This window comes from Triturus cristatus, chromosome 5_1 (assembly GCF_964204655.1).
Source record: "Triturus cristatus chromosome 5_1, aTriCri1.1, whole genome shotgun sequence".
NCBI classification, from domain to species: Eukaryota; Metazoa; Chordata; class Amphibia; order Caudata; family Salamandridae; genus Triturus; species Triturus cristatus.
In genome coordinates, this window is record NC_140587.1 from 807,160,864 (window position 1) to 807,188,632 (window position 27,769).

A 27,769-nucleotide genomic window follows, 5' to 3' on the forward strand; every position below is an offset into this window, starting at 1 on the left:
TGTTTGGAACACACTGCCGAGTTCAAACAGATCACCGACCCTTACGGTGGTTGATGCAGATGCGAGGAGAAAACCCCAAGCTGCTACGCTGGTCAATCTCCCTCCAGGGGATGGATTTCACTGTGGAGCACCGCCCCGGGACGGACCACGCCAACGCGGACGGCCTGTCCCGAATCTTCCGCTTCAGCGAGGAGAACCCCCAAGTAGATGGGTAGTTCTCCCCGCCTTTCAGCTGGGGGGAGGCACGTGTGAGACCGGCCTCGTGGCGTGGGCCCTCCCGACCAGCAAGCCACCCTGCAACCGCACCGATCCACGATGCCACAGACTTCCGGCCACCCCGGCCCAACATCCCGGTGGCCGGCCCGACCCCAACACGCATGCCCGGCCGAGGGAGAGAGGAACCCCCCAAGTCAGACCGAGAGGCGCCGACCCTGTCACACCTCTGGTCTCTTCCCCAAGGACGGTTTCGATCGGCCACCAGGCCCCCGGTGAGCGGCCACCTCGCCTGCTGGGTGTCTGGAGTCCCTCCCGGACCCACCTGAACAGGTCAAAAGGGCCGAGCGACAGGAAGCCCGACACACCGCCCCCAGGCACCAAGACCCCTCTCGGCGAGGACTCCGGACTTCAAAGAGGAGGGGAAGTATAACAAGGGGCGCGGAAGGGACGGGAGGAAGAGAAGACCCGGACTGACGAGAGCCTGCTGACCTGGTCGCGGCTCGAACGCTCCCTGAACCGAAGAACGCTCCCTGAACTCTGAACCATCTGAGCCCTGCTGATGCTGTCGCGGCTCCCCAAACTCTGAACCATCTGAGCCCTGCTGACGCTGTCGCGGCTCCCCGAACTCTGAACCATCTGAGCCCTGCTGACGCTGTCGCGGCTCCCCGAACCTTGGACCATCTGAGCCCTGCTGACGCTGTCGCGGCTCCCCGAACTACGAACCACCTGTGCCTGCTGAGTGACTCGCGGAACCCTCCTCCAAGAGAATTGCCAGAGATTGCCGAGAGAAACAACATCCCCTCAGCTCGAGGATTGAGAGCTGCGCGCAGGATACCCCGCAGAGACACTGACTCAAAGACTGTCCCGCTACCCCCACACCCCCATCACGAGATCGCCGCCGCTTGTGGCACCAAGTCTAAACCTGCCTTCCGGATCATAAAGATCCCTTACAACTAACGATAAAGTATATTGTCTTACGAAGAACTACTGTGTGGTGTCCTTCTATCAGAAGAGTGTAAGCGCTGCGTGTGCGATCCTAGGTACGAGACCCTTCCAGGAAGGGCCTCCCCGCCCTTGCTCGGCCTAACTCTGGGAGAGGTGGGTCCCCGGGTGGTCAGGAACGCATTCCGCAGCCTCCCCGGTGAACGCCTTCCAACATTCAGTAACTGCCCACTGAATCAAAACACAGATCGAAACTGTGAGTGCTAAGTTTTGATGGGAAACACCCAATGTTTTTCCTCAGACATTTCAGGTAAAAGCTGAAAATTACCTAATCTATAAGTAGTAACATTATAAACATGACAGTTTTATAAAAAAAAACAAATTGCTTATTTACTGAGGTTGTATGCCCTGAATGCAAAATATTTAGCTTTAGAAAGAGAAAAGGTAATTAATTTCAGTTTCGGCTTAATTATTGTCTACGCCTTGACATTCCACAGGCAAGAGAAACTCTTTGAATGGAGAATGTGGATGTAATGGAAATTTTCTGGCATTACATCTAACAATATTTGACCAATGCAAACAATTAAAATATCAGCGGGGCAACTGCATTCTTGAGGAATGGAGGTTGCTTGGGTGATAATGTATGAACCACTGAGGAGATATTTAAGTAAAGCAGCCTAAACTGACATTGTGTTGCAGATAAATGGTAATCTGTCCTGTTGCACCCAAGAGGATAGAACTGCATTGGTTCTTCTTTCACTTCGACAGTAAGTCTAATAGTTCTCATGTTCAACTGCAGTTTGTTCTGACAGTTATATAGTTTTATGAGCTTTAAACCCTCAAATCTCACATAATCGTGAGTGATCACAGCAAACCCTGTCGAGTTGGTATAACAAGTCCTGGAAGTTTAGAACTCCCTTCTCTATGCTTCAATAGTGTGAAGTGACTCCCAGATATTCAGTAGAGTTTAGCATACTAATTACAATTTAGAAATGCAAAAGTAACTCCTTGTTCATTTTACCCCTTGTAAATGCATGCTGCTCATCTTCATAACCACACATACACACAGGGCTATATTTAAATTGATCTGTATCCCTTTTCTACCTCAGGACTGTGTCTGATGTGGATGTACTAGTCACTTGATAAATAGATCAATAAGTAGATAGGAAATATAGGAGTCTTGGAACATAGCAAACTGCATTTTCAGGGTCGATCAAATAATGTAGGAAAGATGTAAAGAAGTTGGCTGTTGATTTGTTCTCTAAACTCTTGCTTCTTGGGACAACTAAATGGTTGAAGAGATTGGGAAATGGCATTTTACATTGGGAACAAATTGTTAAGTGTTTGAAAGTGAAAAATATTTGAAAGAACATGGTGAAATATGTGATAATATTCATGAATGAATTATAAGTCTCTCAAGTGTAGGCTTGCAAAGAACACTAAAATTGAAAGAAGTAGGAAACGAGTTGGTGATGAGCAAGAGTATTCGAAGTATGAGGAAAAAGAGAATGCATGAAAGAAAAGGAAGTCACAGAGGGGAAATAGGACGTACAAGAGGTAGACATGTCATAAATGGTGTGAGGAATGCAAGGGGGCACATTAGGAATATCTGCAGTTTAAAGGAGAGAGACACAAGGAAAAACTGGGAAAGAGAACAGCGAAGATAAACATGTTCAGACTTTTCATAATGCTGATGAACAGTAGTTTTTCTTTCTCCTTCTCTCTTTCTTACATCACATGGAGGTGCAGATTTCTTTAATACACACGCCCATGGGCCTTACAAATACTAAGCAATGCAAGAGCGGCCTTCTCTCCGCCCTCACCCACTCATTAACCTATGGCACTTTTCGGCAAACAATCGAATATAGGTGAAATACTTAAATGGCACTGTAGTACCACTGATATATTTATAAATTGAACATGTAATCAGGTTTTGTACTTATGTTCATACAGCACTACTTGTTTTTAGTTACAATATGAAGATTATGGCCTTGGTTTCTTTGAATAGGTAGTTTTGTCGTTTTCGTTTGTGCTTATTAACTTGATTTTAAGGGGGCGTGGCCTGGTTTATTTGAAACCTTGCTTATTGTTATTCCACTACACAGTGGTTATGGTCAGGTGTTTGAAGTGCTATAGTGCCAATGGCAATAGATGTTACAAAGTTACAGTGCTAGCTTTTGTACAGAAATAGCTAATGCACCACTAACTGCCTATCTCCCTTCTGCCAATGAAGTCGCCACTTGTTGCAGCGATTTTGTTTTACCACCTGTAAAGTACACATCTCTTATAGCTTATCTTATATCACCTTTCAGCTACCTTGAAAATGTTGCCTATTCTGCTTATTATCCTTCTGTTCCCTTTAGAATATGAGCAGAACTACCAGGGTGTTAAAAGTAAGCATTTTTTACGTTTCTTTTCCGCAGAAGTACATAAAACGCGGGGCAAAAAAAAACGTTGAGAAATGTAGTATTCTGCGTCAGAGTCTTAGGTGCATGGTCTCTACCGCACATTCTCTGATCGACTCTTATGGATGTCAAATTATTAAAATGCCATCCCACCCCGTGCCCACCCGACCAACAAAATGAATGTTTACTCCTAAGGCATTTTGTGAAGACAGTTCCTGAGAAGTGAACCGGGGGGCCTTGTTCTCCTCTTCACCCGACTCTCCCCAAATCAGTGTATTGTATAGCAATCATTGCACCTTGGGACTCTTTTTTGTGGCTGTTTATTTGTGGAAGTGGAGGATGAGAAAGGCTCCTTTCCTGTATTTGCTCCTGTATTTGTGAGGTGATTACCAGGTTCAATGGTGTTTTCTGTGCTTCCTTAATTTTCTTGGTAACACCTCCTAGAATGTGCAAGTAAATTGAAATTGTGCTTTATACAATAATATGGTGCAAATGTGGATTTGTTTTCATTTAACAGAGAAATCAAGAACTAATAGGTAGTTTTCCCAAACTGTCATTCACAAAAGACATTTTCGCCTCTTATATTTCAAGATAGATTTTGACAAAAATATAAAGAGAAAGCATAACTCAGCAGTATGTGCAGGTGCAAACATTATGAGTGTAACGTAGCATAAAAGAAAATTAGAATTTCATCCTTACCTGTGAAATATGTTTTTGTACCACTGACAGGCATCAAAGCAGTGTTAAGAAGTGGTGCACTTCCACTTTGAAATAGACAGATTGCAAGTCGAAAAGTGAAACCTGTGAAGCCAATTGCTCAACTCTTCATGCTGGAAATGGGAGGTGCTATGGACCATACTAAATAAGCAGTATGCCGGCACAGCCCCAAATGTTTTTAAAATCTAGAACCAATCAATGGTATATTGCAGTTTCTCCAAACTCTGCTGTGCTGACAGAGGGACTGCAATTCTCTCAAACCAAAACAAGGAGTTATTCCGAGCAAACACAAAATAGTTATTTTCTTTGACTCCATCAGACTAGCCCACACTAGAACTGTTTGGATAAAACCTGTGTTTGTACCAACGATAGCCTCACAATTGCATCAAACAGGCCGCCTAGAGAGCTCTTATAAAGGTAGAAGGTACATTTGGCAGCACAGTAGCATTGTAGAATGTACATACCCATTTTTGAAAGGCAAACATAGTGTGAAAGAACCCCAAGAAAGACATGCTCTGCACAGAGATCTACCTGTGTAAATAATTTCCTAAGTAGGTAACCTAAAGCATTATATTAGAATTCACTTTAATAATGAGGAAGCATGTTTGAAACTTTAGTTTTATGTTCACATCTTTTGTCTCTGCTATTCCCCTCATCCTGCATCCTGAATCCTGCACCATAGCGCAAGGGTGTGTGCATATTGTCTAGCCTCAGTTTTGTACTGGAGGGGTACAATTGCAGTGAAAAATAGTAGGCCTAAGTTAACGTTAAAACTTTTCCCACTTTGGATGTGTGCTGTACAGTAAGCATTCTCCTTTTAAAGCCTGCTTCAAAGTGACATTCTTTTTTTCAAAAAACACCCTGTCTACGGTTGTTTGTAGATAGGGTTTTGCATCAAAAATACCCCCTTGACGCAGAGTAGATAAAGAAGTGCAAAGCCCCACTTTGGTTACTTTCAAGCGACATTCCAGCGCAAAAAAAGTCAATGAAGATGTTTGTCATATTACTGAGCTCAGTAGCGGGTCTTGAAACCAGGAAATTGAACACTGATAAATGTACAGCTGCGGTCGGTAGTAGGAGTAACTGCAGGTAAGTTAACATATACATTAATAAAACAAATTTCGTTGCGTGCACTGCATCCCCAAATGCGATGCAATGCACACAATGAAATTCGTTTTATTAATTTATATGTTAATTTACCTGTAAACCTCCGTAATCCATAGTTTACTACCCCCCGCCCTACCCCTCCCTCTCCCCATGTCACCGCCCTGCAGTTACTCCTACTACGGCTGCTCTTTTACCTAACTGCAGATTCTGACACAGTTAACCACATGATCCTCCTACAGACTTGCTGAACTTGGTATGCAAGTCACAGCAGTGGGTTGGCTGGAAGGCTTTCTAATAAATAGATCTTTCCGAATCTGACTGGCTCTGTTTGAATCCTGCCTTAGGCCATGTTCTTGTGATGTCCTGCAAGGTTCTTTTCTTTCACCACTTCTTTTTAGTTTGTGTTTAATTTAGTTGGCCCACTTGTTCAAATACTTTAGGTTGGGGTTCTTTCTTTAAGTCATTGACACCCAAATCATTGCTAGATTTAAAAACAGGGACACTGAGGATTTCTCCAATTTGCATGCCAGTTTTGCAAGTGTATACCATTGCATGAATTCCAACTATCGAATGCTGAATGGCTCTAAAACAGAGATCCTTGGCTCCTTCAAACATGCTGCGAATTTACCAACTAATTAATGACCTTCCATCCTGGTTCATACTCCCTCGCTGGTTAATGGATTATGACCTTTAGCAGAACGAGTAGTAACAGTGGTCAATTCTTGCCTATTTCAGCTAAACTGTCTCAAACATGTCCTTTATTTGTTCACTCCTGCCAAAAAGATTACAATCAATCTTGAATGCATTTATTTCATCTTGCTTAGCCTACTGCAATGGCTTCTGACTGAACTCAACTTTGATGCCTATTAGAAAGTTTTAACTGATCCAAAAGTTTGCAGCCAGGTTAGTCAGAGGTGGCCGCCGCAGTTCTCATATCTCCCTGATTCTGGCCAAACGTCAGTGGCTGCTGGTGAAACAGATTCTTGTTTAAATCCCTTTGTTTGGCTCTTAAGGCGGTCTACGCGTCTGATAGCTCACCCCTGGGTCTTGTTTTATGCAATATTTCCCTTCTTGCACCTCGAGGTCAGCTTTTCATAGTAAGTAATCTGACGACCTCGCAATTCTGAAACAAGACAGCCAGCGGACATGCCTTTTCTGTCATGGCCGCCCTGAATTGAAACTCACTTCCAGACTCAGTTAAGGCTGAAGCAGACCGTCTCAGATGCAGGAAACAAGTTAAGACCTGGCAACTAGAGTATGAGTTGTTGTGCGATCTGTTTTAGCACCAAGATACCCCAGTGGGTGATAGTTTGAGTTCTAAAAAACGTAAACATACTGGTTCTGGGAGGTTGTTAAGAGTTGCAGATGGACACTTGATCAAAACGTGTTTGTTCGAGTCAGATTCAAAGGTTTTTTGGAGTACAATATTATTTGGATACCTGGGCCCGATTCACAGAACTAACTTAAGACAAAATCCTAAACTTACTACCATTTTGGTATTCACAGAAGGCACTTACTCATTTTGGTATTCACAGAAGGCACTTACTCATTTCGGTATTCACAGAAGTTAGGAGTCCTAACTTTAGGACTCCTAAATGCCTTCTGTGAATACCGAAAGTCTTAAAATTAGGATTTTTCTCAGTTTAGTAGTAGTATAGTTAGGACTCCTAACTTTAGGACTCCTAAATGCCCTCTGTGAATACCAAAAGTCTTATAATTAGGATTTTTCTCAATTTAGTAGTAGTAAAGTTAGGACTCCTAACTTTAGGGCTCCTAAATGCCTTCTGTGAATACCGAAAGCCTTAAAATTAGGATTTTTCTTAGTTTAGGAGTAGTAAAGTTAGGACTCCTAACTTTAGGACTCCTAAACTGAGAAAACTCCTAACTTTACGACTTTTGGTGTTCACAGAAGGCATTTAGGAGTCCTAAAGTTAGGAGTCCTAACTTTACTACTCCTAAACGGAGAAAAATCCTAATTTTAAGACTTTCGGTATTCACAGAAGGCATTTAGGAGTCCTAAAGTTAGGAGTCCTAACTGTACTACTACTAAACTGAGAAAAATCCTAATTTTAACACTTTCGGTATTCACAGAAGGCATTTAGGAGTCCTAAAGTTAGGACTTCTAACTTCTATGAATACCGAAATGAGTAAGTGTTATCTGTGAATACCAAAATGAGTAAATGCCTTCTGTGAATACAAAAATGGTAGTAAGTTTAGGATTTTGTCTTAAGTTAGTTCTGTGAATCGGGCCCCAGTGCTTTGCTGTTGGTATGCATCTCGAGCTCTTGCTTCATACCCCTGATAAGGTTGCAAAGTACTCTGATTTGAATCAGGTTGCTGAGCTTTGTTTGAAATTATTCTGGTTATAGATTGGCCCGTATGAGAGATGTATGGTGAGGTTTAGCGAAATGCTCTAAACGTGGTGTGGCTGTAAAGCATGCTGTACTGACGAGAGTGTAAGAACAGGCGCATGTGTAGATACTTACCTTCTTTGTGTGCATTTATGTGGATAAGTGGGGCGAAATGATATATACCTACAATGGACAGATAGAAGTCTGACCCTGCAAGGCACAGATGCAGCCAAAGAAAATGATATGAAATCCATAGAGGACTAACAAAAGCCCCCCCAGTAGAGTAATGGCTAGAACCAGAGAAAACTATAAGGGTCCAAACAAGAGTGAAAGAAGCCCAGACTCTGGAGGCATGGAGCGACAGAACAGCAGAATATTATACCTTCAGCTCATAGTATATGCTGAGGAGACTCCCTTATGGAGCAGCTGGAGCTGCGTCACAGGAATGGGCATTACAAATTAGGCTGTGAAATGCACCCAAGGGCATTGTTGGAACAGTCCATTGCTGCATGGGTAATAAGGAAACTGACGAAAATGATTATCTGAAAGAAAAACATTTAGGCTACATAACAAGATAGGCATAGGAGGGTGCATGGTTGCATGAAATGACAAACGTGGAGAGGTAGGAACTGAGGTTCAGGCCCTAACCCTAGACCCTACCTGTCCCAAATGGGACATGTCACAAATAGACACCTTTAACTTCTCTGCCCTTCACCTGGCTGACCTCGCTGGATGTGACTGCAGCATGGGTTAGGGGTGAGGTAGGTTAGACCAAAGCATCACCTGGCCAGCCCTGGAGCCTACGGGCAGGTAGCAATTTTAACCACTGTGCCCCAGGGAGGATTGACTAAAAATGATATGTGTGCTTATCCAGAATAATAAACTGAACATCTGGGCTCGTAATACAGACTGAGTGCACTGTCCCTGTTTGTGCCACAGCGCACTTCAAAACAGTGTGATGGCTGCAAACACAGACGGTGAGCCCTTTTACAATCAATGCACTGTCCCCAGGGCAGCTGCGAGTTCCCAACTGCCCTGGGGGCAGAGCATTCAGTGAAATACTGAGCTGATGTTTACAAGCCGCTGCGTGTTTCACAGTACAGGTGGCATGCCGCCTGCACTTTAAAGAGGAGAGAGAAGTCCCCTTGCAGGCAGGTGCAGTGAGTAACTAGACTTACAATTAGGGGTATGTTTGAGGGACCCATGCCCTCTCCAGAGGGCTGGCTTAAGGGTGGAGCATTGACAGCGCATCACCTTTTTGTGGTGCTATCAGTGCACCTCCTAAGGGCCTGTTTCCCTCTGCACCAGCTTCTATAATAGGGAGTGGGCGCAAAGATAAAGTAATTCTATGAATTGCATGGGGCCACACCCAATGGAAGTGAGGGAACGCCCTCTCAAGATAGAGCTGGTGCTACATGTGTGCTAGCCCTATCAGTATTACTGAAGGGGCTGCACAAGCATCTGTAGCTCCGTCTGTAATAACATAGTGGCCCGGGGCGCACTAAGACCCAAGCGCGTGTTGAGCCCCCGGGTCACTACGTGTAATACAGCCTGATTGTGCACACCATTAAACAGTGTGCTATGCCCACATGCCTAGAATATACATCATACACAGGTCTGGTGGTAAAATTCAGTGCCCAGAGTCAACACAAAACCTGATGCCCCATAGGGTCAAGCTGGACGAAGGCTCCAATCGTACCCACAATTGCATACCTGCAGCACAACCCTCAAGGGTCCCAGATGCAGGCTCAAGATGGCTGCAGACTCCGGGTGACAGGAGGGAAGACCATGTAGGCAGAGATGAAGGAAGTCATGCAATCGACCTTGGAAACCAATAGGCAGGTGGCAATTGTACACATCATTACCAAATGAAAAACAACCAACCCACGAATATGTGGCAAGAAGAGGATATGAAAGGAAGCACCACTATGGACAATCTGGTGATCTGGAATGACTGTTGGCTCTCTTTTGGAATCCCATTTGAAATTAATCAAAAGTGTATTGGAATCAAGAGTGCCCAGTTTCCTATGCAAAAGATAGTAGGACACTGTTCCCAGTGTTGCGTAGAGGGTGTTCCAGAATTAGAGTCCTTGGACTTATAGTTATTTCCTCCATGTTTATGTCTTCTGTTTGAATTTCTGAAAAGTCTGTTTGGCTTATCCTGGCGTGCCTTGTGTAAGGTACAAAGCATTTAGTAATTCATGACAAAACCTTAGGCTCCCCTTATTTACAATTTCTCTTCAATTCCACTTATGCAGCATCAAAACAACCAAAACATCAGAATGTAAAGTTGCCAGGTGATTGAAACACTTGTCAAAACCTTTGAACAGCCATCTCCAATCCTTCCTCTTTTCTTGCTGCTCTTTCAGATGATGTTACACTTTATTCGTTCTATGTTATCCTTGTTTTTGAAATTCCTTACCCTAACTTTTACTGCATTCCCTAGTACTTTGATTATCCTAAATTACTCTCCCGTTATAAAGGTGTTTACGTGTTTACGATTCACCTGTCCTAGTATTCATTCTTCGATGTCACCACAGCTCACAGACAGTATCTGAGTAGGCGGTGCGCACACTTTAGGGGCCCCATGAATCCACTTGCCAGCTACCAACCTACCCTGCAGGGCCATTTCTACCATTAGGCAAGCATAGGCGGCCGCCTAGGGTGGCAAAAGGGGGAGGGTGGCAAAAAACATGAGTTTGGGAATATCTAATGCATTAATTCTTCTAGCCTGGATGACAGGGGAGAGAGTGATGGTAGTAAAAGGGAGGGGGCGGCATTTTTCAATTCTCGCCTAGGGCTGCAAAACACCTAGAAACGGCCCTGCTACCCTGCCTGTGACAAGGTCCTTTGAACTGCCATTGCCCAACCTGTCTGCCTGTCCCCGGGGTTCTGCCTCACGGCCTGCGTCCTTTTGGTTGCCCGACCACAGGGAGTTTCTACCTGCAGCAGACATTTCTCAGCGTGCTGGGCCCAGGGTTCTCCTCACCCGGTGTCCCTTCTAATTTCTACAGCTGCTCTTCCATCAATGCTGCCTCTGCTCAGCAGCTTCAAAGGCGGTGTTCTCATTAAAGTGGACAAGATGATACAGCAGGTATCAGTTATTAGTTAAATTCCAGGAAAACATGATCAAGCCGCCTTCACCGGGTGCAGAACAGCATGATTCAAGTTACTGTCTGCATGGCTAGAGTTAAATTACAGAATGATGCCCGGCAGTGATGTACAAGTGTTGCAGTCAACCATGTAAGCATCTGCACTGTACAGTTAAAGATGTTAATGGTACACCTGAAGTTATGGACACGCATATAGATTCAAGTGATTGTAGCCAGCTCTCTAAGGTTAGGAGAGGCAGGCAAATGTGTTTGGGCCCGATTCCTCCCCCGCCCAAAAAAAACCTGGAAATGCATTCACACAGGCTTCCTCCAATGTTTGGAGTACATTTTCAATTTTTTTAAGTCAAGAAAAGAATTCCTGGAAAGCTGTAGCAGTTGCAGGTTCCCATGAGAGCTCCTAAAATACTTTTGTGGGTTGCATTTATGAATATTGTGAAAGCATTTTTGGAAGTGAAAATGAACATATACATGTAGATATGCAATTTTGCAATGCAATTAAACTTGTTAAAATTGTTAATACCTTCAACAACTATCTCTGGGGATATTTCAACATTTTCCAGTGGGTTCCTGCCCTGAAACGCACAGTGCCGGCATCTGAGAGATTTACTTACATGAATAGATGTGCATGTGCATAGATATTTTTCTACTGTAAAACCATGTTTATTTATTTTGTAGCTTTATAAAATGTTAGACGATTCACAAAACGTGGAATTTCACAGTAAAAGGCAATTTGCTTGTATAAGTTGGATTCACATACACAAATGGCTATGTGAATTGGGCCCGCGGTTTCAGGACAAAATTTATCTCTGAGGCACCTGTGATCCCAGTCACCCTTTTTAGTAAGCAACAGCATTAGTGCTAGGGCACGAGTCGGAGTATACGGTGTCCGCCCACAATATTCACAGGGTGGACACCGTCCACCCTGCCAAGTAGTTAGCTCCCACAGAAATATGTTGAACTTGCCCCAGTGTAATTTTCAGGCACCGGGCCATGTTCAGCAGTGCCTGTATATCTGCTTTCCATTCCCAGCAGCAACGTGCAGGTAGCGAGGTGGCTTTTTTAAGTCTCGCCTAGGCAGAACGTGCGCTGTCTGTTCAAGGCATGCTGTATTCAGGTATGGACTTTAAGCTCCGCCTATTTTCCACCCATCTTTACAATTTCCTCCTGTTCCTTTCTTTTGTACATGATGGCTTTTGATTCGTTATTAGGCTAACTAGTCCCTCCTTAGTACCTCCCTCTCTTCTGTTGTTACTTCTATGAGGATACACCCTCTGACATGTGTCCTTACTCTCTAGCTTTTATTAGTAGTTAGGCAGCACTATTTAATTAATGTCTTGCACGACATGCTGTCCGAGCCCATAGCACTGGTGCCCGCTTATTTTATATGCCGCCCCACACAGCACTTGCGGGACACCAGCTTCACAAATGGCGGCCACTTCTTGTTTGCATTTGCAGTGTGCCATGCGTGCTTTCACTTCAAGAATGGCTGCTGCTTGTTTTACATGCAGCCCCATACAGCACTGGCGGGACGCCGGCTTCAGCAATGGCGGCTTCTTCTTCTTTGTATTTGCAGCGCGCCATGGACGCTTTAATTTAAGAATGACTACTGTTTTTTTTATATGCAGCCCCACACAGCATTCACGGGACGCCAGCTTCAGCAATGGTGGCCGCTTGTTGTGTGTATTTGTAGCGACCATGCACACTTTCACTTTAAGAATGGCTGCCGCTTGCTTTAAATGCAGTCCCACACAGCACTCGCGGGACACCGGTTTCAGCAATTGACTTGGTTTTAATTTGGTCCCTTCGCCTGCCCGTCATCCACTCAGCACAGGGCACCATTGTTTGTTGGAGCACGGAAAGGCAAAGAGACATCCGCTAACTTGTAAAACAATAAGCATATGAGTCAGAGGACGCGCACACCTCATCTTGGAGTCAGGTAAGAGATTTCTTTGAATGCGCACTCTGCTTTATGAATTAATTTGGAAATACAGGCATATCTGCAATACCAAAGACCGTTTGTTTTTTATATTATGATTGAGATCTGCTTTTATAACATTTCTTTATTTAAATTCTGTTCTGCCACCGTGCATAATATTTTTTTAAAAACGTCCTGAAACATACATTCAAGGCCCCTGACACTCCCCCTGTGCTGCATTACTCCGCAGCAGCTTCAGGAGGCCGGCGCTTTTTGTGCATGCCATAAAACTTACAAGGGTGCCGTGCTTCAGTTTTCAGCTCGTTGTCTGCTTTTATCAAAAGCGGCAGCCTGCCCTCGCATTCTCTGTGTGGCTAGCCCACTCCCTCCATCTTCCACTGCCTGTTTCCTTGCCCTCTCCCTCCCTCCTTCCCCTGTCTCTGTTGTGTCTCCTTGCCCCACCCGTCCCCAATAACAAACAGGCATTTGCAATACAATAGGTCTTGCTTTACTGAAAGTTTGAGCTATTGGAGTTGCATTATTATTTCCAACGCCAATAGATCAAACTTTCAGTAATACAAGACCTATTGCATTGCAAATGCTTGTTTTTCACCTCCAGCTGGCCCAAATATAAAGGCAGAAGTTAAGGGGCCATCAGGCTTCTTTTTGATTGAGTATCCTGACTGGAGGCGGCCTGGAACTTCACACTTAAATGCAAATGGAAACAAAAGCACACAGCTTACCTCTTCACAGGTACTTAAGAGATGCATTCTTTTTACTTGTTTCAGTCCCTGTATACAAGTGCATGCGCTGTAAGAATGTCAGATGTCTTAGTCTGTACCAGTATTTACACAAATAACAATTTAAATAGCACTATTTTATTTCTTTTATAGCGCTACTCATCCCAACGCGGGTGTTAGAGCGCTTTTCGCAACACACATTATCCATTGACAATAAATCAGGTAAGTGTGTAAATCAATGTACAAGATGTGTTACATGAGACAATGAGGGTTACAAGGTGTAGGGGGTCACATGCCCTTCATAGCACACTGTGGTCTATTAGAAGGATTACAATTTATGAACTGCAAGTAACAAAAGGATCTCTGTGTTCAAAACAGTAATCCACTTACCCATTTACATAAAATAAAAATCTGTCATCTGCATGTTACATGATGTGCTTTGCAGGAGACATCTTAATCTTCTATACTAGTTTGATTAAAATCTGTGACTGCACAATACACAGATCTCTCCAACAAATGTGTTAACTTTCATAGTTATCTTGGCATTATTATTATTCCCTGAGATTTACTGGGCACCTCTGCAGCAGATGCCTTAACCCCATAAAATATTTTAAAACGCAGACTTGGCAACCAGTTAAGCAGAACAGATCTACTACCATGCTTCTCCTTGTTGCCAATTTCTTTGTGGCAGGGTTTAGAAAAAATGTAATGTGTTAGTTGAGGCCCAGATTTTGTGTCAGGATTGCACATCTTTTTTTGCACAACCCTGATGCCAAATCTCATTTGTTAAATTTCATAATGCGCTTAAATATACTCATGATATACCTGATAAACTATGTGTGAGATCTTAATATCTGATGTCACTTCTTGTGATGTCACTTCCAATGAGGTCAATCTCTGTGATGTCATGTGCTGTGATGGCACGTGTCATGATGTCTCTTGCATACTGTCGAACTTGGTTAGTCCCCCGCTTCTTTTTATAGGACTTGTGCCCTAAATAGTGCTGCCCACTTCAGTGTGTAGAAGGAGGCATTAGGGCCCAGAATGGGAACATATTAAGGGCAAGCATAGCCAATGCTTTTTCCAGCTCTTCCTGTCTCAGAGGTCGATACTAAGCTGGTTGCCAAAACAAAGCAGATAGAGAAATGGAAAAGACTTTGGGAAGACTGAATATTTTCCAGCATGAAGAGGCAACATATGGCTTCACAGTCTTTACTTGCTATTGCGAACAGCAGTTTTCAGGATATGAACCACCATGCAGTCTAACAGTGCTAGGATCAGTATTCCACTGGTACAGAAGAGCTGCAGATGCCCACCTTTCGTATGCATGTCTATTCCGCCCAAATACAATCATTGAAAGCTATAAAGAGACACAAGGATTACCATATATGTAGCGTCATACCTTCTTATCGAGCGGGTCCATCTGTTTCCAATTGTTGGCTTTTAACTGGTGAAGTTCGTCAAATTTCATACTGATGTTTTCAATGGAGAGTTGCAGCATATCCCAGAAACCAGCCAAATCTTGCGATGTGGGCCTCGGGTGGGCGTTGGGATTCTGCATGGAAAACAGTACCCATGAATTGCATAGGGTGATTCTCCAATAGCAAGGGCAAACATTCATGGTACGGATGGACCATGCTGGGCTGACTGATTACTGTTTTCACACAGGAAAAGCAATAAGGCGAATTCCAGTACTGTACAAGGTCAATGACTATATGTTGCTTATACAAGCAGTTTCTAAACTGTTCCTGGAGCTTAAACGCTGAAAAAATCAAAGAAAGTTCTTTCAAATCACAAAAAGGCAGCTTTAAAAACAGCAACTGCCAACAGCTGATATCACTAGAAAATCTCAAGGCTGACTCTGTGGCAATCCCCAATTGTGGTTGTGCTGAAATAGATTGAAGAAGGAAGTTCCAGACTCTGTGTAAATATGCGCCTACCCAAGACTGCAATCGAAACACAATGACACAGTGCACACAAAAACTACATAACTAACAACATTAATGGGGCAGAAATATTATAAAAACTTCATCTGATCAATGGCTATCACAAGTTCCTACTACATTGATATTTCAGATGCAACACAGAATTACAGTCACTGTACTACTGTAGGATATGTAGTATCACTCAAAGATTAGAACAAAGCTCTGAGACAAATCTGCCCGGCATTACAAGATGAATTTGGCAAACTGACATTTATGTCATAAATACTAGGACTACGACAGGTGCAAAGACCCTGACAACATCAAAGCACTAAGCACACTCCTGTTCCCAAAAATGGCAGCACAACACTTTCATCCTTGTATATGACCAACCACTCTGTCAGCCAAGTCAGCAACTCCTGTGTTAACTAAGCAAACTAAAACACCATTTCACGGTGTCTTCTATTGAGGAAATATCACTTAAATGGATTAAGGTATACGTCTGGATTCTGAATACAAAGGCATGCTTTGACCTTTGACTATCAACAGATCTCACTGTAAAGGCAAGCCTTGTAGGCCTAAGCACAATACTTTCTCCATATCGCTACAGCTGGAGCCCCAGACAACTTTTCTCTTCTCGAGGACTGTACACCCTCTATTAACATGAGGCAAGAGCAACTTGGGAAATCTCATTATTAAAGCTCATAACATTGTTTACCATTCACCCTCACCTCGCTGAGCACATACCTGGAGTAGAGCCAAGTTAATTTAATTATGTTAATCCCGATTTCCATTGGAACTTCTAATCCACACAACTGAGCTGAGGTTGGTGATAAACACTGTCATCTACAGAGATGCTTGTGAAGCACCATGCAGGGATAACTGATGAGCTGGTTTCTGAATCTAGTGTTAGGGGAAAGCCATCAGCCAGGGGGTTAGTTGGATGAGCGAAATTACCTTTATGCTCTTTGAGCTACCAGAACCACAAAAAGACACTACTACTCCACTCACATAACTGCAGCAAACTGCCCTTCTGAAGAACTCCATACAATTCGAACAGAATTCTGCAATCCAAGGTGCCAAAACACAGAAACACCATGATCAGAAGACTTCTCTGACAAAATCTCTAATGAAATGATCTCAAAAATTAAAAATATTGAAAACTGTAATAAGGAGAGCCCAAACAACACCACGACAACACATGACCTAACCAACATAGAATGGGACAACAATAATCATCCATCAATGCATACTTGTAATACCCTTTCACAAAAGATTTCCTTAATATTATCACTGCTTCCAAACCATCAGGATCACCTCCAAAACTTTAAAGATATCCTTCGCTCAACCGCTGCAGGAGAGATAGCCAGATGCCTACTCAATAAAACCCTGGAACTTGGTTCATTCCCACCTGAGCTGAAAACCTCCTATATTAGATCTCACCTCCAGAAGAAAAAAGATTGTCCCATCCTACCCAACGTAGTAGAGGCCCCTATCAAACGGCCTCCTACAAAGACTTCACAATCTCTGAATCCTTGAAAATGCTCTAAAATGGAATGATTCTTATCTCATAGACACAGTGTAGCATACCTACCACCTTTCACGTCACCTCCTGGCACACAACACTGTGGTGTTCCTCAGAGGTTCATCATATCCCCTCAATTATTCAACATCTGCCTTTAACCCCCTTAGCAAATCTGATTGAATTATCGCCTGTTACAACTAGGTAGACGATACCCAAACCATTTTAAGAATGAATAACCCCAAAGACCCCTGCAATTCACAACTTGACGACTGCCTTTATTTTATGCCTTTAACACATGTATGATAAATAACCATCCAAAGCTCAATATCAGAAAGACAAATTATGACCTGCGGACAATGGAAAAAGTACCAGCCTGCTGCCATATGGCCTAAGGAACTTAAAGCTGCTCCAACATCAAGAGACGTTAGAAACCTATGACTTACCATGAATTCAGACTGATCCTTAGTACTGCACGTTAACAATGTCACAAGAGTACTGTCTACACAAAGAAAACGCTACATCGCATCTTCCCATATCTTGCATTCCAAAGGAAACTACAAGCCATCCTCGCCCTTGGAACCAGCAAGCTTGACTATGCCAACAGCCTACACCATAGTGTACCCGTATTCATCATACACAAAATAGATCTAATCCAAAATACTGCTGCAAGGCTTCTTCTCTGCATTCACATAAGAGAAAGCATGTCTCCAGTCTTGCAATTGCTTCACTGGCATTTAGCTAGTAGGGCAATGTCCAAGGCACTCTGCTTTGTCCACAGAACTTTCCAAAGAAAAGGACAGCTGAACCTACAAGTTAAATTCAAGGAATACAAAACAAACAGAACGCTGCGCTCCAGGCTTGCGACACTTATCATCATACCGCCTTATCATAAAATTCCATAGGAGGCACTACTTTCTCAGAACAAGTCACCAAGCTCTGAAACTCACTACCAGCCAATATTAGAAGCACCAAGGAGCATATCCACTTTCGGAGACTGTTGAAAACATGGCTATTTCCTAGATAGCTGCACCATCCACCTCCTAGCAAAAAAGCCCAGAAAATAGTAGCACCCTCAAGCGCGAGTCTCAGCTTATGACCCACAAATTGGAAACAACTCAAACTGCTTTCGATATGCAGGTAAGCTAAGGAGGGATGACCAATGGTTCGCCTTGGCATTATATAGTTATGTAGTTGCATATATAACAGTTATGGCCCACAGTAATACTTAGACCATAATACATAGCTGTCAGCAGAAAATTCAAACTTATGCCTCTTAAATTCACATAAGACATATCTGCTGTGAGGGTTGTTCATCACCAGCACTGTAAAGTCAAAAAAATAAAGATCACCCAATGAACGGGCATGGAATAACAGAAAAGTGCTTCAGCACCCCAAAAAGGAGTAGTAAGCACTATATGAATGGTACAATGCAATAAGTCATTCCTGCTTTTGAACCAAGCAATACGACTCCTCATTTTTATACTGGCACTACATTATAATTGCATCCACTTAAGTTACTTCATGAATGACGTGTCACCACTGAAGACCAAGTATTTGATACATGGGCTAGTCAAAACATTGACAATTGTTCAAATTGCGCTATCATCCTATAATCACGTACTTATATTTGAACACTCTTCTGTGATTACAATGGCTCCCCTGCAAAGAAAACTTCTTCGGACAAACTTTTTTTTTGTTTTTTTGACCTTGTCGTTCTCACTTATTTAATACCTTAAGCACAGAGTACCTGAAATATATGTAACAATTGCAAACTTTTTTGTTGTTCCTGTCTTTTTTAAATTAAAATCCAATTACAGGATAAATTTTACAGTGTGTTGTATGATCATTTTCTACGTTGACTTTGAAAGCAACCGAGATAAATGATCTTATCTAGCCTGATTGCACATAGGAGACAGCGTTACATACCCATGAATCACAAGCCCCATGAAGAGTTAATCCATAAAGAAACTATTGTTTTATGTAAAGAACGGACAAGAGAAAGGGAAGCGCAGTATTCAAGAATTCAAAAAGGAGATCAGGTACTTGTTTGTTGAGAAAAAAGGGAAGAAATCTGACCCTCGGTATGAGAAGACTTCTATACATGGGGTTGCCCAGAAAGACTGTATGGTCATGGCCAAGACTACAGGATATCAGTTGGCCTGAAACAATTTGCATTTCAACAAGTTTGTGGTGACAACAGATAATATAGATATCCATTATCTTGAAAAAGATACACCAAAATTGGGACTTAATTACCCGATCATCTCTACATAGACTGAGATGACCAATGACAACCAGGATCAGAAAGCCTCAGAAATTCATCAAACTAATGTAAAAGACTCTACTTATTGGGAAATGGAAGGTCTTTGTCTAGTAGAGGGAGATGTCTTGTAGTTAAAATTGATGAGCCTAGAACCCAGACGACAAAACGTCCAACAAGCTGGAAGGGAAACAGTCAAGTAGCCATTTAATGGCAGAACGGCACAGGGGCAGCATGCTGGGAGGTAGATTCTCCCTAGAGTCGATGAAAATTTGCAAGAAAAAATATTAATATTATTAAACACGAGATAAAAGGAGTACCTGTTTCTGAGTCATCTTTCCTGATATTCAGTACATATTTCCTGAAGCATATCAGAATTGAAGAAGCTGGTATCAGCATTGGAGACAATATGGCGGTGCCAGGAGCATATTTGAGATGTTCATGTGACAATGGAAATCTAAAACGTATTAACACAGACTAGCAATGGCAGAAATTTAAAGCCATTACCAGCATCTTCAAATGGAACTTGACATATAATTCAAGATGAACCGTGTGAAACTGAGATTCTCTCTATGTAACAACATAGGAACTTTATCAGAATATAACCCTAGGTCAGTAAACTGCTTTTGGAGAGTGATATTTTTAAATCTGGGTGAGAATGACACCACTAATTTAAAGAACACAACTACATACATAGTGGGCAGCAGGTGAAAATACTTTAATTTTGAAATAAAATGCAGCTTTTGTGTCAAGTATTATATTTTTCTCACTAAGCTTAGCTCTGTATACATTCACTTTTTCTTGGCCATTTCTAGTTCTGGTGGAGTGTTTTGAATTTCATGATACATAACTACATGAATTGGCTACAACTCCAGTTACGGAAAGGAGGGGTCGCAGTTTCTGTTCGGCCACTACCCCTGTTCTCCCTTCCTCCTCACTGTCCTTTAGCTTCTAGAGGTGCCATATGTAGCCTAATCAATTGGGTTGAGTGTATTCTGCTGAAGGACCCCTTGTGTGAATAAAAGCACTACAATCCTATTCACTGGTCCATTTGTTTGGTTTACAAGACAATACTTGTTTACTTGGCCAAGTGATTGACCTGGATCTCCTACATTTATTAACCCTCCTTTCTCGCTGTGCCTCTGAAAGTGTGTGTTCCGCCTGCTCTGGCTGGTAGGGCAAGTGCTGACAGATAGTCATGCACGGTTTAAAATGTCTACCATTCTTCTCCCATCTAGGTGCTGACATGCCAACAGGCAACAGATCAGGCACTTGGAGTCCAGCACCTTTTGTGTCCGCAAGAAGGGAGCACGCAGGTGTGAGTGATTGTTGGAGATCCCAGGCGCATTCTTCCAGTTTTCAAGCTCAGGATTCACCACGTGCAGGCCTGCGGCTTGACTCACCTCTGCTCATTGCCATAAAAGCATGTGCACACATCTGGGGTTGGGTGTTGAGGAGCTGCATTCCTAACCACAACTGTGGAGTGACGTGGTGGCAGATACAGGTGGACACTAAGGGAATTTGGGCTATTTATGTGGTTTTGCAGTTGGTAAGTGTTATTGTGTTACTGTTCCTGTGTCTGTGGTAATAGATTGAAAAATGAAGGGAATGATACAATCATACAGTGAATTCTTCTGCCACAATATCTCTTTGCCCACAGAATGAATTATTGCAATGAGCTATTCCTCAGCAGCACTCCTTGGGCTGCAGAGCAGATTAAGGCATGAAAAAGTGACTAGGGTGCTGGCATGAAAAAAGCCAGTAAAACCTATGTATTTGAGGCAGTGTGTTAACTTTTACACTCTCTTGCTGCTCATCCAGCCAGTCTGTTAAGCATGAGGCGGGGATCTGGAAGATAAGGTCAACATGTCCCCACAATGATAGATTTAAGAAGGTGACATATAGTTTGCCCATAATCTTGTTATTTTTGTATTTTTCTAAAGATCCTTGAAAAAACATACAGTAATCTCTTTTGCCACAACTGGACACCACTGCCCTTCCCTTTCTTCAGCCTTTCACAGACGCACGTACTCATAAGAGCATGGAAAGAGGAGCGTATTATTGTTCCTCGAGTGAGGGCTCGCGTGTGGCCATCACAGGATTCCAGAGAAGCTAAAAAACAATTTTAGGAAGACAAATTTGGCAAGCTCATACTCAAGCACCACAAAAGTTTCATCTGCTGGGATACCACTACCGCAGATCACCCGGCTAGCTGCAGCCAGATAGTCCTGGGTCAGAGGCGCTGCTTAATTTAAATTATAGCACATACCACCCCCTATCTCCCATTCACCCAAGTGTCACTGGCACTCTTAGATATGGGGATACTTGCCTCCTGAAAGAGAAGCATCCATACCACACAAGCTCAATTCAACATGCAGCTACTCCCACAGCTTGCCCAGTATCCAGATAATCTTGGCGACCCCCCTTACCCTGAGGCTACCCAGAAAACTCCACCCAGCTTCCTTGGTTCTGTAAGGAGGATTAGGGGGAGGTAGATGGATTTTACTACATGAACAAAAGGGAATGTTACTTACCAGATTTTCATCGCACAGTTCCCTGAACTGGTGGAACTTCTGGGCCATGAGAAGCTGAGCGCAACCCACAGCACTGCGAATCTTCCCTAGAACTGAGAGAAAGGAAGAAAGACAAGAAAAATATATTGTTAAACAAGTGAACAAAGTGGGACAACTAAATGTGGTTTGGCATAAACCTTGGGCAACCACCTCTTGAGCTGCCACTGTTGTAAAATCATCGGTAGCTTCATTTATTTTTGAGAGACATGCCGTTACAATTTTATAATCGCATCTACACCAAGCCATTTCAAATAAACCAGCTGCTGTAATGCATAGTTCCTCCTGTTTTTTAATAGTGTGAACCCGGCCCAAGGACATTAGAGTGATTTACAGCAGAATCTGACTACATTTCAATTTTTTCCCTCTTTAAGCACAGGAAGACTATGTGAATTGTGCAAAATCACAGAATGTTGAGTCGAGGCTTAGATTTGAACCCATTTTGCAGCTCACCATGTTCTAAAGTCGGAGTCTCTAGCCAGTTGGCTACCTTTTATAGAAGTTGAAACTCCTAACAAAATGTTAAATGGAAGGAAAAGAACTGCAAGTGGAATTAGTGTAGCATCAAAAGCAACACTTCTTATAGAGACTTCTAACCACAGATTACTCACCTTATGAATTTCCCCAGGTGCCAGACTGGACCCAACTCCCATGTGCATCAGTGGGTGGTGTCATGCAGCTCTGAGATGGGTTCAGCCCACCTCTGTTGTGACGTAGGGCCACTATAGCTGCACCACCATCATGCGCTGACATCCGTTCCTTTCTTTCCTGCCTTCCAATGCCAGTCCAAACCTCCTTCAAATCCTGTCAAGCTGACAGAAATGTTTCCCTCAACTTTTCCTGTTTTCAAAGGAAATGTCCACACCAAAAATATAGGGTTTAAATCGTGTAGGGACTGCCATTGCTAGTTGTCGGTGACACACACCCGCGATGTCTGTCTCTGGTGTCTCGGCTCTAAGCATGACTCAGCGTTGTGTAACTGCTGCGCAAAAATGAACTGCAAAGCCATCCATGATGCATATCAAAACCCACCATCCCTGGATTCTGAATTAAGTCGAAGAAGACCCAATCTCGGTTAAATTTGAGCGTGCGATGCGGTTCCACTTCAAAGGCTGTTTTTCCAATCATTCAGCGTTGAAGTCAGAAAACTCAGGTAAGTCAAAAAATCCCAAAAACATAAGAGGTCTGAATACAGCTTCCAATCTATTTCACCAGTTGGAGTCACACAACGCCTTAAGTACCTCCAGGTCACAAATTTGTTCACAGACTTTGGAACTGATCCAGATGCTGCTCCAGATGAGCCGACCTCCCTGGGCGAGCCACAACAACTTAAAGAGCTTGAAAAGGCTCTTGACAATGTTTTTGGTACTTCTCCATATCTCTCTGGCATGCCTTGAAGTTCCAAGGATCCGGAAAAGGCATTGCCAAAGGTAAGTAACTAGGGGCCTCATGTAGGTAAATAAATATTACCGGTTCATAAATACCGAGCCGTACCGAATCGGTAAATTAGAATCGGTAAGATATATGTAGCTAAAAATTCGGTAACAGTTACCGATTCGGTAACATTCGGTAAATACGAATCGGAATTCACCGAATCGGTAAATACCGAGGTGGTATTTACCGATTCGGTTAATACCGAGGCGGTATTTACCGATTCGGAAAATACCGAGGTGGTATTTAGCGATTCGGAAAATACCGAGGATACTACCACCTTCCCTTAACTAAGTAGCCAACATCAGAATCATGTCATCATAGAAGGCCTCTCAGGCTTGAATAGGGGACCCCATACCTCAAAAATCAGCTCAGTGAAATCACATCACAGGAGCATCAGGAGCCGTCTCGCAGGAAGGCTCGTCTTCGGTCTGACCAATAAACATGATGTCTGTGATATGAAAAGCACCAACTTACAGGTATGTGCAGCTGCGCGTGTGTCATGGCTAAATAGTGGGTCGAACAACCTAGAGTGGAAAACATGCATTGTGTAAAATTCCAGACTGTGTGTCACAGCATGTACAGACCAAGGTCGCTGCGCAGAGCTTTGGATGGGAACTACAGAATGCACTCGTCTGAAGGAAGTCTCGAGTCAGCAGTTTATTCAAGAAAGAACATGTAAACGCAGTGTCGTGTGCAAAGACAAAAATATGGCTACAGAACATTCAACGTGGTCATGCTAACTGAACAATGTATGTACGTATTCAGGGAGAACTCACTACACGCCCCCTTGAGCGAAGCAACATGTAATAGGCAAGAAAAGAGAGAACGCAGAGTTCAGTTACGTCAGAGCAGAACAAGGCGTAACCAATGCAGCGCCAAAGTCTGAAAGTCCAATTAATCGCAGCATGAAATCCCAAAAAACACAATGCAAGTATAGTTAAAAACTCAAGGCGACCATCAGGAAGAGTAAAACGATGAATAACAGAAATGAATGTTGCGCCAGGGTGCTGTCCAGTAGCACAGGCGCAATGGACGACAATCCAGTTAATCCATGAATGTATAGGCAGCAAATGTGGCCACGGCTTCCAACAACAAATCGTTTTCAGGGCCACTAAAAGTCTCAGCCATCCAATTAAGTAAAGAAAAGGAACATACGTGTTCTCCAACCAACGGAGCCTCTAGTACAATCAGAGGGCACCCGGAATGTTCCTCAAAATAGCTCATGGACAAGAAGTCGTAGGCTGCCGCTGAGATGTCCCAATTACCCAGGATACCATGCGCCGCACCACACGCCATGATCCGGACACCAGAACAGGCCAACTCGTGAGACACCAAGGGCCTCATCAGTCGATCGAAATCCGGCACCGGAGACACCATGTTGGTCAAGCACAAATCCAGAGGCCATTCAAAGGGACAATCCAGGCAGTGCAATACAGGTTGTACGCAGGTGAAGTAGGAATACCTGAAGGATAATCCATAAGCCAGGCTCAAAGTCGCCAATGGCAAAGTACCATAGAAGTCAAGCATCCTATCACGAAGAAGATGCAGACGGGACAGGTGCTCGTGTGGCACAGAAGGAGCAGCCATTCCGGAGTATGAAAAGGAAAAGCAGCACACCTGCCACTAGCGCCAGAAGCAGCGGGACACCTCCAAAGATGCACGGGAAAAGTGAATGTACAAATGCCGGAATTACACCTAAAATAGTTTGGAAAGAGGTCACGATATCCGAGCCCACATGTTTAAAAAAATGAGCCAGGCCGGTGGCGGACGAGGCATTGATAATAGTTCGGATCAAAGAGCCGAAATGCAGGGGGAGGTCAGTATTCAGAGGCGCCTGTACATCACTGCGCGTATTAGCAACGTGAAGGACAACTTTTTCACGAGAGGAAGTCAAAGGCACCTCTTTGTGGGACAATGGCGCTCTATTCAGCTCCACTTGTTGAACTCTGCTTTCAAGGTTGGAATCGAAGGCCAGATGGGAACATCCCGCCGCACATGCGGGGGTGGAATAAGAACAGTATTGCAGCAGCCAACTTCATGCGAGACAGTAATGTACGGGATTCTCAATCACATCCCGCAGCACGCTCCATCAATCATAATGTAATAAATACCGTTTGCAAGCAGAGTGTAAGAAGGTGTCATCACAGGCACTGGGATACCTCGTAGGACGCACGCCACAATCGGGGCTTGTACATTGCATGCGCCGTGTACTTGCATGTGCCTATTGTCTCATGTATGAATCCTAGAAGTGAGAGTGCTGGAGCTAATATTTATGACGGCTGAAGCCTTCTCCATGTTTGCTTGGTCAGTAGCTCTCAAACTGGAAGCCGCCTCACTGTGCGACAACTTGCAGACTTCGTTGTGAATAGCATACGCCCACCTTTTGGTTCTGCCACCCACAGGACCATTCCCAAATTCATTCAATTCGGTATTCACATTGATGGAGTGGGTGGAGTTCCTGATCCTGTAGATGTGCTCTGTGTCAGCTGGTGGACAGATTGGGATGTGTGTACCATCAATGCAGCCAATGGAATGGGGGAACTGTGCCATGTGAGAAATGTCTGTTTTTGTTTTCTGCAGTGCAGCCTGTGTGTTGTGTAAGCTGATGTAGTGGTGCATTCTCTGCATAATGGCATCCAGGGACTTCCTGAAGGAAGGGGACGGCCAACTCTGGGATACCCCACCCACCGCAGCTGTCACCACCTGATTACTGCCGGATGCCAACAGATGTGGGCTGCAGAGCACCTGCACATGTGGGGGTATGGCGTGCGCCCTTCTGATTGGCTGGTCCAGGAGTGGGTGCAGGTCCCTGATTAAGTCCATGATGGTTTCGGGGTGTAGCCTGTACCTGTCATGTGTCTCTGCATCAGTCAGCTGGAATTGTGTGATGCGCTGTCTGTAGATGCGTTCCTCCCGTCGCCATACCCTCAGTCCTGCTGCCTGTAGATGTAGGCGCCTTGCAATGACGTACATAGCGGGCATGTTGTCCACGCTGTTGCATTTTGGGATTGCTCATCTGCACTGTTGATGGTTACCACCTGCTTGCAATCCGTGTTATTTACCGACTCTTATATACTGATTTTACTGGATTTCTTAATTACCGAGTGCTCCTACATGTCATTTTACAATTTTACCACTTCATATTTACCACTTCATGTTTACCGATTCGTTAATTATGTATTCGGTAAATATGAATCGGTATTTTAGAATTCGGAAGATATGAATCGGTATTTACCGCCTCATATTTACCGAAAAGTGGTTTTTGGACTCCTACATCTCACTTGTCTGAATACCGGTCGGTAACGGCATATTTACCGAAAATCGGCCGTTACCGACCGGTATTTGGCTACCTACATGAGGCCCTTGGTCTCTATCAGAACTAGTTACTTACCTTTAGCAATGCCTTTTCTGGTAGAGACTCTAATCACAGATTACTCACCGACCCACCCTCTTCCCCATTCTGTGGAATGGACTCATACAGTCCATTAATAAGATCTCATCCTAGAGATCTGAACATTGGCATATTTTATTTCTATGGGCTCCGTGTCCAGCAGTGTGAACAGAGTTCAGAAAGAAACTGACTTTGGTGCGTGGTAGTGAAGCAGATAATGTGGCCCCGATGTCACATCCGAGGCGAGACAGACCCAAAGTAGACCCCCACAATGCCACTTACTGATGCGCAAGGGAATTGCTATCAAAATACTCCTGATCAAGTCTGCCGCCTGGGGAAGTTTACAAGGTGAAGAATTAATAGTTAAAGTCTCTACCAGAAAAGGTGCTACTGAAGGTAAGTACCTAGTTCTTTATTATTACTTACCTAGAATGAAACTAGAAGAGGTATGGAATTCTGAGCAGAAACTTCAGAAAATAATATTGGTGAGACTCAAAGTCTAAACTGCTGCTTTTTACAGAAAAGTAATGCTTATTTCTGTACATTTTTACTATATTTTGTACATTTTCACCATGTCAGCAAATACAACAACAAACACCTACTTCCAAGCCCGTTGCAACTCTGTAGGCTTGCCTACAAAGTGCATGAGTCTCCTATGCGTTGTACCCCTCCAACAATTACTTAGTGTTCCTTGTGTGTGTGGCGGCCCCAGGCACTATCATCTTTTCCCTGATCAGCCGGGCAACTAAGATAGAAACTATACTATGCATTACATGTGTTGCTTTATGTGATAATTTATATTGTTTTCTCAAATTCTAAGAATGAAGACATGATATTGTATTGTGTTTCATGTAAGTTGGTAACAAGATGGGTTGATTGATCATTATTTAGTCTCTAAATACTGCTCTTGAATATTTCTGGATTTGTACAGTGTTAAATCTCCCAGAGACCCTAATAAACACAGGCCAGATTGGGCCATTGGCTGCACAGTACATTAAGACATTGCACCTCATTGGTTCAGCATGGAAGCATGAAAATCAAGGTACTATCTCACCAGTTCCACAGAAACATGCCTTCAATTAGGGCACAGTGCTTACTATTCTGTGGGTGCAATTCAGCAATAAAGATCTGTCTTCACCAATTCAAAGGAAAGGATGTGTA

General features: G+C 43.5%; 1 protein-coding gene across 2 annotated transcripts in view; it reads right to left on the reverse strand.

The window, feature by feature from the left end:
• The window catches only part of DLGAP1 (DLG associated protein 1), a 1,292,753-nt gene that overhangs the window by 18,047 nt on the left and 1,246,937 nt on the right, over nt 1-27,769 (reverse strand). For both annotated transcript variants that reach the window (XM_085605839.1, XM_085605838.1), the window contains exons 13-14: nt 21,748-21,839; nt 14,909-15,061 (exon numbers count right to left, since the gene is read on the reverse strand). In XM_085605839.1, coding sequence (XP_085461965.1) covers nt 14,909-15,061; nt 21,748-21,839 — 245 coding nt within the window. The remainder of the gene's footprint in view (nt 1-14,908; nt 15,062-21,747; nt 21,840-27,769) is intronic.